This window comes from Terrapene carolina, unplaced genomic scaffold, assembly GCF_002925995.2.
Source record: "Terrapene carolina triunguis isolate 2854851 unplaced genomic scaffold, T_m_triunguis-2.0 Scaffold210, whole genome shotgun sequence".
Lineage (NCBI taxonomy): Eukaryota > Metazoa > Chordata > Testudines > Emydidae > Terrapene > Terrapene triunguis.
Window position 1 is genome coordinate 10,145,398 of NW_020664561.1, and position 14,405 is coordinate 10,159,802.

Below are 14,405 nucleotides of genomic sequence, written 5' to 3' on the forward strand. Positions count from 1 at the left end.
TGTCAGCAACTATGTCTGTAACAATACAGACACCCACAAAATTCCCCCCCCCCCCCCCCCAGAAAGTTAAAAAAACCCCCATCACAACCCAGTTTCTGTTTCTCCGCCCCCCCCCCACCAGACCCAGCTGGGGGGGCCAGACACCTGCACTCCTCCTCCCAGAGCCCAGCCATGGGGCACCCCCCTTGCCCAGACACTCGCAACCCCTTTCCCCCAAAGCCCAGCTGTGTGCCCCCCCAGCCCAGACACCTGCACCCCATACTCCTCCAGAGCCCAGGGATCCAGAGGGTGAAACAGCCTGATGCTGGGTCCTGGGCTTGTATGGAGTTCCCTGCACGCTGCCTTCTTCCTTCAGGGTGTGCGGGGAACTGCAGCTGCCAGGAGCTCTCCAGCTCCATCCTCCTCCCCCCAGCATTGGCTTCTATTTGCAGGCTAGGGAGTTGGGCTCTGCCAGGACCAGAGGTCCCTAGTGGCGGCCAGCAGCTCTGCAGTGCCAATTCTGTTGGGGGAAAAGGAAATTCTGTGCAGAACATTAATTCTATGCAAATTCTGCATTGCGCAGTGGCGCAGAATTCCCCCAGGAGTAGTATCTGTACCTTTTTACCTGTGTAGCTGCCTCCATGCTAGTGATTTATATTAGGCTGAGATTTTTTTTTTCATTCTAATTAACCTTTTAGCCTCAAGATAATCAATCTTTTAGCCTTTAGCTCTTAGGAGCCAGGTCTTATTGTACTGCCATAGGACAATAAGTCAGTAGTTGTGGCCAACTTGCATTCCATCCTCAGATCCTCATTTAATACCCCATTGATTGTGCAGAACACAGTGCTGTTCTGTGCTCAGCTGTCCTTCCTGCAGTCCCCATGAGGCTGGAAGACATAAACTATGGACAGCTCTCTAGTTCCAGAATTTTCAAGCAAAGATCTGCACTGCAAGGTCTGATTTGTGGGGATGTTTTTCAGAAAATCCAAATGTTACAGGTTATATAGTCAGTTGCATAACCAATAGATTTTATTCCCTTAGGGCCAAATCCCAGTTCCACTCAAGTCAATGGGAATTTTGCCTCTGACATTATGAGGACCATGGTTTGGCTTGTTGAAGATAGTGTAGGAATCACAGTAGGATCATCGCTAAATATACAGGACACTCCTATTTTTATGGGTCTGTCCTGTGTCCTGCCAGCCGAGCTTGCAGGACAATATAGAGTCACCAGGGCACAAAAGTCACTTCACCACTTTCTAGATGCTTCCTTCTGCATAACATTGGACTTTGTTTCCACTGACTTTTCAGTTCAGTTCTGGGGTGGGCAGCATAGCTGTGTGAATTCTCCCATGATTGGTTGGGATTTTGGAAGGGAATTCTAGCCCAATGCCCAGAACTGGCAAATAGAAGGTCTCTCCTGGGTCTGCCTCTATCACACTGTAGTGCCTAGTTCTTACCACTGGTGAAACCCCATTCCCCCTAGAACATAAATCCCTTGTTACCAAAGAAAGCGCTACAGAGTGTGCAGCCCATAAATGTAATGATCTATTGGTGAGTCTCCAATCCTGTGTCTCTTCTACCCCAGGTGCAGTGTGCATACCATCCTGTATAATCCCCCCCAGCGACGCAGTGATGCTCCCCGAAAACATTACTGCTGACACTATGGACCACCGTCTGGAACCTACCAGAGTCCAGGTAAAGAGTGTGTGTGTGTGGGGGGGGTGTCTCTCTGATTAAGGTACACTGAGGCAGAATGGTTCCTGAGCTGTGAAGGTATCATTTTGATTCCATTGTAGCTGGCTCCCGGAGCAGCTTTCAGCAAATTCTGGGGATTAAAGGTGAGGTTTAGCTTATTTACAGATCGCCTATGTGGTTCCTCCCACCCCCCATCTCCCGTGGCGTTAGAGTAAAGAGTGGCAGGCCTGTGGGAAGAAGGAAGAGAGAGATTGGGAGAAGGAGGGAGCTTGGGAGAGACACAGACCTTCTAGGGAGGGGAGTGTTCAGCAGGGAGACACACCAGACTTTATTCAGAGAATGGTGAGCAAGTTGGAGAAGCCCCTCCTGCTACCAGATGCAAATGTGGAGCGAGCAGCCATCTCTGCCTAAAGAGCAGAGGGAAAGGGGTTCTACCTTAAAACACCCAGGCAATCAGACACGACCACGGGAGCTGGATTTAAAGGCACTGGACTTCTGCAGACCAACCCATCGCTTCCCTGGGAGCTGTCGGGGCCTCAGCACCTCTGACAATCAAGCCACCTATTTACATGCCTGAATATGGAATTAGGTGCTTCCTCTTAGACATCTGTTATGGAATGGCCATAATGTATTAAAGGCAGGGCTGGTAGTGCTGCCTATAGTTAACTTCCCGCAACACATCCCATTATAAAACCCAGTTTCAGTTGTTTATAACTTTGCCAATCTTTAACCATTAAGGGTGACATTTTTTAGGCTGGGTGTCGAATTGTTTTGGAACGTTTCAGCACAAATGGCTTAGCCATTTCCAAAAACCAGATTAGGGAAAAATACATTGTTTTGCCCATGTTAAAAAAATTATTCCTGGAGGAGCTCTAGCACCACGATGCTTTGGAGCAGACACTTGACATTTGGCAGGGGGTGGCCTTTGTGTCAGTGCTTGGCCTTGCGTCATCTGCGTGAAAATCCACCCAAATTTGTCCAAGTTATAAGCCCTTGAAAAGACTCCGTTCACACATGCTCTATAGAGACTTGTTAGACTTTGGCAGCTAAATTCTCCACAGATTCTGTCTGCACTGGGCATGCTTCAGCCCAGGGATGCAGGGGCTGAGCAGGACTTTTCCTGGAATTGCTGCTCCCTGCTGCTTCTAGCTAGAGTGGGGCCAGGCACCAGAACTATGACCACAGAGCCTGTTTCTCCTACGCTCTCAGTGACCCTCTGCCTGGCACCCAGGCAGCCTGGAGGAGGAGGAACCGCCTGACTGAAACGCAAGGGGAGGACAAGAGCTGGGGTCTGAGAAGGGAGTGGTGTGCTAGAAGGAGTAGATTGGAATAAGGTGCATGGGAGGAGGTGTTACTCGGGGTTTTCAGAACCCCAACAGGCAACTTAACTATTTTACTTTAGACGGTGTAAGGAATAAATCAACAGGGACTCAGTGATTCTGTCTGACCAAGGAGTAATACAAGTAAACGTGCTCTATCTAAAACTGCAGTTCATTAGATTTAAGCACACACAAACATAAGCAATAGGTCTAGAACATTCCAGATATTTACCTAACATCTGGAACGGTATTGGGTAATTAACAGCAGGTTCGCAGTGGTCAATTGCTCACCCACCGTAGAGAAAGGGTGTCAGGAAAAGCGTTTCTCAAGGTGGCTTCAGAGGACTGCTCCAAAGTATACTTTATTAGCTAATTTTTTATCATTAATTTTTATAAAACACATAGGTTATAATGACCCCTACTGTATTATTATTTTTTAAATTTTAATAAACTGTTAATATTAGAAGCATCTAGACTTATGGTTTTTTCATTATTAATGTTTTTAGACTTAGTTGTTTACTTGTTTGTTTTTATTTTGATTAGCAGAAACTGCCAGCTAGATATGACCTTGCTTTTGAAAGCCTGTTTTTTAAATTAACCCTCTATGTGGTGTTCTATTTTATTAATTTAGGGTGGCTGAATGCACATACTTATGGTTGCAATTAACTTGATTACATTTTGGGGTATACACACCCTTTAAATCCAGGGCAACCGGGGAACTGGAACAGGGGAGCATAGGGGAGTGTGGGAGTGTGAGACTCAGGGGTGCAGGGTAAGACTGAGATCAGATGAGGACCTGGGACTGGCTGGGCGGGGAGCTGGTGAGATGACTGGGACTGACTGGGGCGAAGAGCTTCTGGGGTGGAGGAGGAGAGACAGGACTGGTACAGGGACAGGCTAGAGGGTACACTGACAGAAGGGGTCAGTCTTGAGGGGAACAGGCCCACTCTAGAACCTGGACTGGAACCCAGGAATCCAGAGCCTCAGCATTCCCCTGCTCTCATCAAATAGCTGTGAAACCCGCTGCCAAAGTGTGTCCCTCTAGAGTTTAGTGGCTGGTTCACAAAGAGGACAGTAACTTACTACAGCTATCAGTCTAGTTTTTCTCTTCCTCTTGGTGCCTCATCCCAGTATCTCCTGATGTGCAAACTGGAAAAACAGAAACTCCATCAAGTGGAATCACATTGGCACCACATGGGTCATCATCAGGAATCTTTAGATCCGCCACAAAGACCTCTGCCACTTGAGCTACAATGATGAGTACCAGGAGAAAAACCCATGAGGAAGTTAATAATTCTGTCTTCAGAGCAGCGTTTGAGTAGCGTGCAGTAAATAAGGCCTGGGGCCACCCTTCGACAAAAAGGAGAAAACCAAATATTGGCTAGCTGCTCCTTCAGTGAGCGCTGTCCATCCTGCGCACTGAGTGAGGCATGTCATTGAATACTTTGTCATGCAACATATGCACAAGGGAGCCAAATCAGGATAGCACAGGCAACCTTAATTCAGGCATTTCCTAACTAGCGAGTGCTTGAGCCTGCAACTTTAATAATATTCTTGTAACGGTTTCTGTGTGTAATATAATATGCAGTACAAAGACACAGACTAGAAAGTGTCCATCCATTGCTTTGGACTCTCGGGGGATGGAAGGTGCTGCAGAAATCCAGGAGGAGATTTAGGAGCATGAATCCCACTGATTCTTCAGTAGGACTTGTGCTTCTAAATCCCTTAGGTGCTTTTGGAAAGTCTCTTCCCATGGGCCACTGTCTTTAGCAAATACACAAAACAACATAGATACAGGAGCTGCAGTCACACACAAAGCCAAAGCAACACTCGTGTCTGGCAGACTTACTAGCAGCTCAGGCTAAACTTCCACCAGGCGTCTCAGGGCGCTCTCACCTGTTGACAGCTCTGGGGACTCATTGCAGATTGTTTCCAATGCCTGATGGTGGTGAAGTGTGGAGCCTTCACCTCCCCCGACTGCCCTCTCTCTTTCCTTCCCCTCATGTGCTTTCCAGCAGAAAGGCTCAAATACTTGGGATTATAACATCCAAAAGCAGCTCCGCCAGGGGTAATATTTCTTAAAATAAAAATGAAACGCGTCAGAGGGGGTGGAAGAGAAGCAAGTAATATTATTGGGAGCCAACGTTCTCTTCCAGCCACCTTTCTCCCCTCCTGGGAGCCTGTAGGAGGCTCAGGGTTACCAGAACTTCATGCCTGTGGATACTCCTGTGCGCCAGTTTGAATCAGACTGGCTGCAAAATCACCGGCCTGGGAAGGGCCCAGTCGGGGACTGGAGGAGGGCTGTGGCATGTGGGATCGTTAGCTGGGTCTTGGAAGGAGGCCTCGGGTATGAAGGATCATATCGCTCAGCTCTGCAGGACGCCGGCTTTTGGCTTTCCTTCCGCCAGCACCATTGCCTCTCGTGAATGGGGGATGGAGGAGAGCAGGGGAAGGGATTATTTTAAGAAAATGTCTTCCCTTTGCCAGGACCTGTCACTGAAACATGTTTTATTCGCTTCCTTCGCCTCTGCTCCTTCCTCCCTCCCTGCTGATAGACATTTCTTTCTTCCCTTAGAGCATGTTTCTTCTCACAGTGCTGGCCGTTGGTCAGGGACCTCTGCAGCAAGAGCTGCCATTCCAGCAGAGAAGAAAAGGGTGGGGGTCCACAATGAGCCTACTTACTTAGAGTGACATAGGGTCACGCTCCAGTTCTGACTCCACCACTGACTGGCTTCATGCCTTGGGCAGGTCACTCCGTCTCTCTGCCCTAATATCCTCCTCTAGACCATGGGGGGAGGGGTAATACTGCCTTCATCTGACAGGGCTGTTGGGAGGATCAGTTACTTAATGTCTGTATGCTGCTGAAGCGTTCCGCGTGGCTGTTAGGTAAAAGGAACTGAACAGGCTCGGCTCCCTCAGCCAGCACTCTGTGCCACTGTCCTGGCTGGAATTCGGAGACCCTGAGTGGAGGGTGGTGGCCTAGGGATAGACTCTCCCTTATGACTGAAGAGGTTGGAATTGAGGAGGGGGCACAGTGAGAACAAAGTTGGGCGATGGGTGAGAGACTGAGAAAAACTATGGAGGTTGGGGGTGGGGGGAGGGGTTAAACAGAGGGGCTGCTCTTTTAGCCCCTGGGAAAGCTGAGAACAGCAGGGGTGATTGGAAGGCCCTCGCTGTAAGGGTAAACGCTGCGGGACAGAGCTGAGAGCATGCTCAGTGCAATGATTATTTATGTGCCCTTGGGCTGCCATCTGCTATTCAAAGATATGTTTATGTCAAGCAGAGGGAAACCCAGCCAATAGGACTGCCCGGCTAGGTGGAACATCCTCACGCACAGCTGGGCTGATAGCTCAGCTAAGCCATGGGCTTCTCGATCGCCCAGCCAGACATTTCAATTCACAGCCATGGGATTGCTCAGCTTCTGCCTCTCTCTTCCTACTTGAGAATCCCCTGTTTATACATCCCAGGATTGCAGTAGCTCTGTTGGCAACAGAGTCATACTGGAAGCTCATGTTTAGCTGATTATCCATTAGTGCTGAGGCCAGACCTTCTTATCTGTGACCATCTAACTGGTGAACCAGTTGAGCATCTCTAGAGGAGCTGACCCGAGTGTGACAAGCCAGTGCATTGAGCCGCCATGTCCCTGGCCTCCACCACCTCTCTGTCGCTCTGGAGAGTTTAATTCCTTTTTATTCTTTAATCATCATCTTCAGAGATGCCAAGTTCTCAGTCCCTGCTCTCTTCAAACTCAACAGCACTCGTACTCGTTAGGCATGGAAGGAAGGTCCCCATCTGGACCTCCTCAGCTGGCAGGAGTTTGGCTATGACAGGATCTGAGGGGTGGTGAGAGAGTGGAATCCTGGTGATGCAGAGTGATGTGGTGGTATAATAATTCTAATAGGCTCCTAGGGCACCTTTGCCTTTCCTGAGTCACCTGACAGCGGTTTTCTCCTTTTTCTCCATAGAACATTGTGTGCACTGGCCAGCTGCGATGGCACCCAGACCCTACAGTCATTCACTGCATCCAGTCATGTGAGGTAAGGCCCCTGGCATGAACAGCACTTCGGGCTGGGGTTTCAGACTCAGTCCATCATAGGGGTGGGACTAGTTTGCCTTGGCAAGAGTTTGAAGGTCTATGGCAGGATTTTCTGGCTTAGCAAAGAGGCCAGGGTGAGTGTTCTTCATAAGCAAAGGAAAAGCCTGTGCACCAGTTGAGTAACGTGACAATGACAAGTTTGGATTTTCAAAGAAGGCACCTTCTCTCCTGCTACGATGTCTCCCCTGGTGGGCAAAGCCCAAAAGGTTAGAATAAGTGCCCAGCCTGACTGATCTGAAATCTCCAGATGATGTGAGTTTAGAAGTTTGGTCTTGAAATCTTATGAACAGAGGCTTTCTCATGTGATTTCTGTCACTCTGGATCCAGGCTAGCAACAGGAAGTGTGAAATGAACAACAGTTAGAGATGAGGTCCACACCACAGAGTCAGGAGGCAGATCGGAACTTTCCCAAAGCTTGGGGGTGTAGGGATGAATTTATTCACACTTCTTTGAAGTTCAGGTTCTGGGAGAAGGCTCTTGTCAGCTCTTTTATGCTGTCCTTTATCTCCTGTATCCATAAGACAAGCTGGACAGGAATTTAATTCTACAGGCCACAGCACAGAGCTAATGAATGAATGCAAAAGGGTGAAATAAACGAGTGATGAGCGAGTATGTGTGCCTAACGTGTTTGAGCCGCAAGTTCCAGAGAGGGGGGGCTGAATGGCTTAATCGGTCACCAGTCGGTGGAGTGCTGGGCATGAGAATGACACAGACCCATGAGCACAAGACATGTTGTCTCATTGGAGGCAGCTTGCATTTGGGAGCAACTTTACACCGTTTGATCATGTTGTATGGTGCTCCATGTGCTTCTCTTGACTGTGTAGTGTCTCCATTTACTGTATTTATTACAACGGATGAGTTTTGAGGAGGAACTTAAGGACACAGAGACGGTCAGGTCACCCTCCAGGGCCAGTCCAGGTAAGTAGCAAGTGGATGGCATTACCGTCTCAGGGCTGTTTGGTGAACTGAGTATGCTGGTTTCAGCCCATCTCCCAGGGAGCCCCTAACCAGTTGCTGCTGTTGGCAGTTTCAGCAAAGAAGTAAAGGCCTGAATACTTGTAAAATACCTGCTTCCCCTTCCAGGTCAGGAACGAGGCCTGTGGTAGGGCTGTGTAAAAGCCACTTGGATGGCTCTGCCCTATTCCATGGATAAATAGGAGACTTGAGTCTCCAGGGCTGCCAATCTGGCACATTTCACAAAGCAGGGCTTTAAATCAAAGGGAGTGATTCCTCCCCTGAGTCCAGTGAAGCAATGTAAGTGTCAATAAAGAATTGGGTAGCTATACGGATATCAAGATTATCCAGATTATCATAACTAAAGACAACGAAAATGGTATGGAAGAGCCATTGAGCCTCATGCTTCAGGGCTCTGCACCTCACCTCTTGTTTTGAGCAAGAGCCTTGTAGAGAATGGTGCAGGAGTGAGGGGCAGCTAGAAGCTACTGCAGTCCCAGCCTCTGCCAGCAGGAGCATTGGGTACGAGAGAGCACCTAGCCACCCCAGGGCCTCTGATTATGAGGGAATCACTGGCTGTGCAGGAACTCTTGCTGACTACAGTTGCAGTCTCTTCCAACAGGAGTGACTAGCAGGTGGGGTGTAGGAGTGCTGGCTGAGGGCAGGCTCCAACCTGTCCCAGCCCTAGCCGGAGTAATTCTAGGGAGCTCTAGCTTCCAAGCCTCCAGCTGGAAATATCAAGTCACTTTCTGATGACATTGGAATAATTTACCTTGTCTCCATCATGCATCTGGCACTGGAGCACTCCAACTGCCCCGTCTCTCCCCGTCTTCCTTCTCCACCCATTAATCTTGCTGTCCATCTGACACTCTCTCTCTGGTTCTTGCCAAATTCCCCATCCAGAGCGTGGTGAGGGACGTAATGCAAAGAGCAAGACAGGGATAGAGAGTGTTCGGAGCGCTCATCAGGAAAGCAATTTAGTGTGGAGTGGGCTCTGCAGCTCAGAGGCCAGCGGAACAGCTCATCCTGTGCCATCAGTAGAAAAACAGATGGCAGTGAGGGGGATGGAGGGGGGCATGCAGAGTGTGCCGGGGAAATAAACACCCAGAGGACAGTGTGAGTTGGGAAGAGAGATCAGAAAGCCCAGTGCTGCAGAAGGAAGCCACTGGATGAGGCATTTGGGCGCTTTGTGGCATTGTTTCCTAGGCCACCACATTAACCTCTTCGCTGGCTAAGACTCAGCCCCACACCTCCTAGGCCAAGGGCAGGGAGTAGCCCAGGAGGGACCATCGGCTCCTCCTGATAAGGGAAGAATGAGCAGGCTGCTTCTTCCCCCACCTTCAGTGATTGCTCGGTTGACCTGTGCTGCTGCTCGTGGTTGAGAATTGGCTGCCACCTACAGCTCTCTGCCGCGGTCCCTCTGGCTGCATGGTCTCTTATTCACACTGCATTGTGGGAGTGGTTTAGGCAACTATTTTACTACCCATCTCACTGTTAATTCACCATGAGGTGTCGCCCCATGTGGCTCTCAAAACACCACCCAATCCAAACAATGCAGTGAAGCAAACATGTCTTGGTTCCATTTAGCAGGAGTGGGATGGTTTGCAAAAACAAATTGAGCACTGGTTTTGAACTCCCAATACCAGATGTGAGCACCCTATTTTGGGCATGAGAACCCACCTACGGCTTGCATTCCTTGCCCTCGCGGCACCTGTCTGCACGTCACCATTGCAGGCAGACAGGAAGGGCTAGCTGCATGAGAACTAAGAGCAACATGACAGATGGGCCATCAGCAGATGGCTTCAGAGTGGTGCGAAGATATCAACTTCCAACCCAGTTACCAACACGGTCCTAAGAAGGATGCAAATGGCACCTGAAATACCTAACGATTCTCCTGTGCAGCACCATAGGGAATGATATGATCTACTGATGGTCCTCAATACAGTGTTCTATAGATGTAACAGCTGGCTATTACGTTTTCTCCCTGTGTCCACCTAGCATATGACTAATAATGAACCGATTGTTCCGATAATCTGATGCAGTGCTCTAGAAGTTCATATGTAAGACTGAGAGGCAGGAATTCCCCGGTTCCTTTCCTGGGTCTGCCATTGACTCATGGTATGGCCATGAGCAATTAACTTACCATTTCTGTGCCTCGGTGAGCCAGTAAAATGTGGATAATAATTTCCCCTGACCAACAGGGTGAGTGTAGGGATAATGAATTAATGTTTGTAAAGTGTTTTGAAAATATAAAGCACTGCATGAATGCTAAGGTGCAAATTCTGTTCTTGGTTACATGAGTGCAACTTCTATGGAAATCCATGGGAGTCACACTTGCAACTGAGAGCTGAAATCGTCTCTGAGGAATGCTGGGTGGACTCGGCCTACAGATACCTCCACATAGCTCCTCTTGAAGACACTGGAAGTTGTGTGTGTAGATCTGAGGGCAGAATGTAGCTCCTTATAATTGAAGGGGACATCAGACTTCCGATCCTCATGACACAGGCTGTAACAAGGACACAAATTGGCATCACATTACACAGGGTGGATTTGATTTAAATCAAATTGATTTAAATTACTAGTCAGGAAGACTCGATTTAATCATGGATTTCTACATAAAAGTGCATTCTTGTTGCTTGTTATAACCTTAATACACATTCTTCACAACTCAGAGATAGATGTAGGTTTCATTTTTAGAAGGTACACACTATACATTTTTAAAGTGATTTATTTTGAAAACTTTTCAGATTAGTTTTACAGCTATATCAGAAAATAAATGATTGTTTGGTTATTTCATTTACCAAAGGTAATTGAAGCAGATATTTACAAAGTCACTGGGAGGTGAACTATCTCCAATTCAACAGGTTAATCATTAATATTTGGAGGATTTTCTTGCCATGCTGTATTAGGAGGAGAACATCACCAGACAGACATTTAAATTGTTTTATTTAACTAAAACAACAACGTTATGTATTCTGGATTTTTTTCTTCAACAGCAAACATAATATTTTAACAAAACAAGCATATGAATTTTTGAATTTAATTAAACATTCAAGTTTTTTAAAATCAGGTTTGTTTTTGTTAAAATTGTTTTTAACTAAAATAGTTAAATTAAATATTAAAAAAAAGCAAAAATTAAATCGACTATGTCAGCCAGGTCAACATGAGAAACTTAAAATATTGGCTTCTGAAGCTAATGCAGTCATCTTCACCTTCATTTTCCTGTTTGTTTATAATCTGGAAAAGAAAAACAAGCTTTCCTGATTTTTCAGGTCCCAAACAATTTTTCGATTTGGAATGAATTAGTCCAAAGGAAGAAAATATTCTTTCTACACCGGCAGAAAAGGCTACTGCTGTTAAAAGTGAGATTATCACTTCAACAGTCTCTGAATCCAAGTGCTTAAGTGACTTCCACCAGTTCACTGGTGTGACTTTCTTTAAAACGTCATTAGCAAACATATATTTCTTGAATGGTTCTTATTCCCAAACTGGGTCTCTTTTACGGCCTGCTGCCATTATAGGTTTTCCCTTCTAGTGAGAGAATGGTATGGTAGATCTCAAATCAATGAAGGCTACATCAGAAAGACCTCAAGACTTCTGGAATATGCTACTCAAACAGTTTCACTTTTGTTTCTACTGCCTGTCCCACCCTGCTCACATTTATCTCCAGACTTCTTCTCCTTGTCCAGATCTATTCCATCCCCAACAATCTTCTATTCATTGAACTTTTTGAAACTTTGCACTTTTAGAGAGAGGTAAGGGATTGACTCTATGTGCACAAATTTGTAGAGGGACAATAGGGTTGAGGTCTGTTATTTCTCACCTCTATATATTATTTATTTAAAAACATTTTTGCTGTTAACAAGTATGTTATCTCTGGAAACACAAATCCACAGTTTGAGAACTGCAAAACTAAGCATCTCTGAAGGTATCTTCTAGACTGAGCACTGAGTCCCATTGGGTAGATAGAAAGATTAACCTAAATAATCTATACAGAAGCCCCTGGAACTCCATAAGATTGGATCCCTAATCCATGAACTTTTGGAACTCATTTACAAAACTTTTCTTAATCATTACATGAATATATTGTCTCATACTATAGAATTAGAATTTATCATCCCTATTCCATAATGAGATATCTTTGAGCTATAATGTATCTTAATTAAAACTATCTTTAGATAGGTTTTTTCCTCAAAAAGCATTTAATCAAAAAAAATGATTTAAATAAAAAAATCTGATTTTTAAAAAAAAATCATTGATATTTTTCCACCCTGAAATTACAGGCAGTTCTCAAACCAAGTGTTTGGAATGTTTCTAGGTGTTGTTTTATTGAAAACTGGAGTAACGGGCTAATCACTAATAACTTTATTTGGGAGCTTTTCATTCACCAAGTGTTCTTTGCCTTGTCGTTACCTGATATAGTGAAAACCAGCCGAGTGCTCCCATTCACCCTCTCCCATAACACAAGAACAAGGGGATACTCACAATCTCAGGGCAAGGTCCACACTGCACACGCGGGGCGGGGGGGTGATTGCAGAAAGTTTAGGCATAGACCCACTAGCTTTAATCTAGCTGGTGTGGATAAAAAATAGCAGTGAAGATGTGGTGGCTCAGAGGTCTGTAGGGGTTGTTCAAGACCACCCAGAATCCTGGATACATATTTGCATTCCTAGCCCGCACCAGGGTCAATGATGCTGCATCTTCTCTGCTATTTTTAGCCGCACTAGCTAGATTAAAGGTAGCATGGGTGTGCCTACACATGCTGCAATCACACCTCCGATTGCAGTGCAGACATACTCTCAAACAGAGAGAGACATGCTCTCAAACGGAGAGTGACGGCGCCCTTCCAGCAGCAGCGCAAAAATAAGGATGGCATGGTATGCTATTGCCACCCTTACTTCTGCACTGCTGCCTTCAGAGCTGGGCGGCCAGAGAGCGGCAGCTGCTGATTGAGGGCCCAGCTCTGCAGGCAGCAGCGCAGAAGCAAAGGTGGCAATACCATACCATGTCATCCTTGCTTCTTCGCTGCCACTGGTGGCAGCTCTGCTTTCAGAGCTGGGCTCCTGGCCAGCAGCTGCTGCTCTCCAGCTGCCCAGCTCTGAAGGCAGCGCTGCCACCAGCAGCAGCACAGAAGTAAGGGTAGCAGTACCGCAACCCCCCCTACAATAATCTTGCAACCCCCCCACAACTCCTTTTTGGATCAGGACTCCTACAATTACAACCCCTTGGAATTTCAGATTTCAGTAGCTGAAATCATGAAATTTACTATTTTTAAAATCCTATGACCATGAAAATGACCAAAATGGACTGTGAATTTGGTAGGGCCCTAGTTATAAGGACTATTGATCCGAAGCTTCTAGGAAACACATTATCCCCAGCAGGAATCAGGAAGCCACTTCCCTTCTATGACATCAGATGGCACAATCGGTTGTATCGGGAGGATTTTGCGCCTCACTTGGAATCATCTGGTCCTGGCCACTCTTGTAGACAGGATTGCAGATTTGATGGGCCATTTGTCTGACCCAGTGTAGCAATTTCTATGTTCCTGGTTGTAAATCAGCTCTTAACAAAGGAGGTTCTATAGTCAAATCTGTTCTGGCATGTGATGACTCACTCCTTCTGTGTGGGTGGCCAGCAGGAGCTCTGTGTTGCTGCATTTCAGCCGACACCTCTTGCTGTACTCTTTCTAGGAAAAGGAGGAAATTGGACAGCCTTTATTTGACTTAGTCTTGTAATAGCTTTAAGTCTCTACCCTTGGATCCCACAAGCCTTGGATGCTGCGTTTTGGGGGGGCTCCTTAACTCCATGCCCTCAGCTCAGTTCTCATGCCGGGTGATGGCCTGTGATGAGTAATTGGATCACCAGCCTTCATAGCATAGCAAAGGGAGACATGGCATCGCCTTTAGCCCATGTTTTAAGTTAGCTGTCAGGCTGTTGAGATGAAGCTATTGATCCACCTCTGAAATCAGGACTTTGCTCCCGGGAATCTGCAATAGATACTTGGCAAAGGGGCACTGGAGGGAGGGAGGGGGAATTGAGTGTGTTTGTGCAATAACAGCAGCATTGTGTGTGCGTGAGTGTGTGATCTGTACCTAGGCATGTACACACACGAGTGTAGTTTCTCTGAGGTTAGTAGTAGATCCTAGCAATATTTCAATCCCTAATTCAATCCATCTGTGGCTGCATTCCACAAATTCTCTCTAATCCTGGCCCTGCTTTTATGCCCTCTCCCTTCTCTCTCTCCAGCTTGTCTTATACATATTCCAGACCCAGGCCTTAGGTGGCCAGCCTGTGACTCCTGCTTGCCATATAGGAACCTGGGAAGCATTGGCTTCTTGCAGCATCTGGGGGGCGATGGGGAG

General features: G+C 46.8%; 1 protein-coding gene across 1 annotated transcript in view; it reads left to right on the forward strand.

Annotated features, from left to right (window-relative positions):
- Positions 1-14,405, forward strand: part of LOC112107426 (pappalysin-2) — a 168,270-nt gene that overhangs the window by 120,839 nt on the left and 33,026 nt on the right. The window contains exons 18-19 of the mRNA XM_024201120.1: positions 1,565-1,674; positions 6,959-7,030. Coding sequence (XP_024056888.1) covers positions 1,565-1,674; positions 6,959-7,030 — 182 coding nt within the window. The remainder of the gene's footprint in view (positions 1-1,564; positions 1,675-6,958; positions 7,031-14,405) is intronic.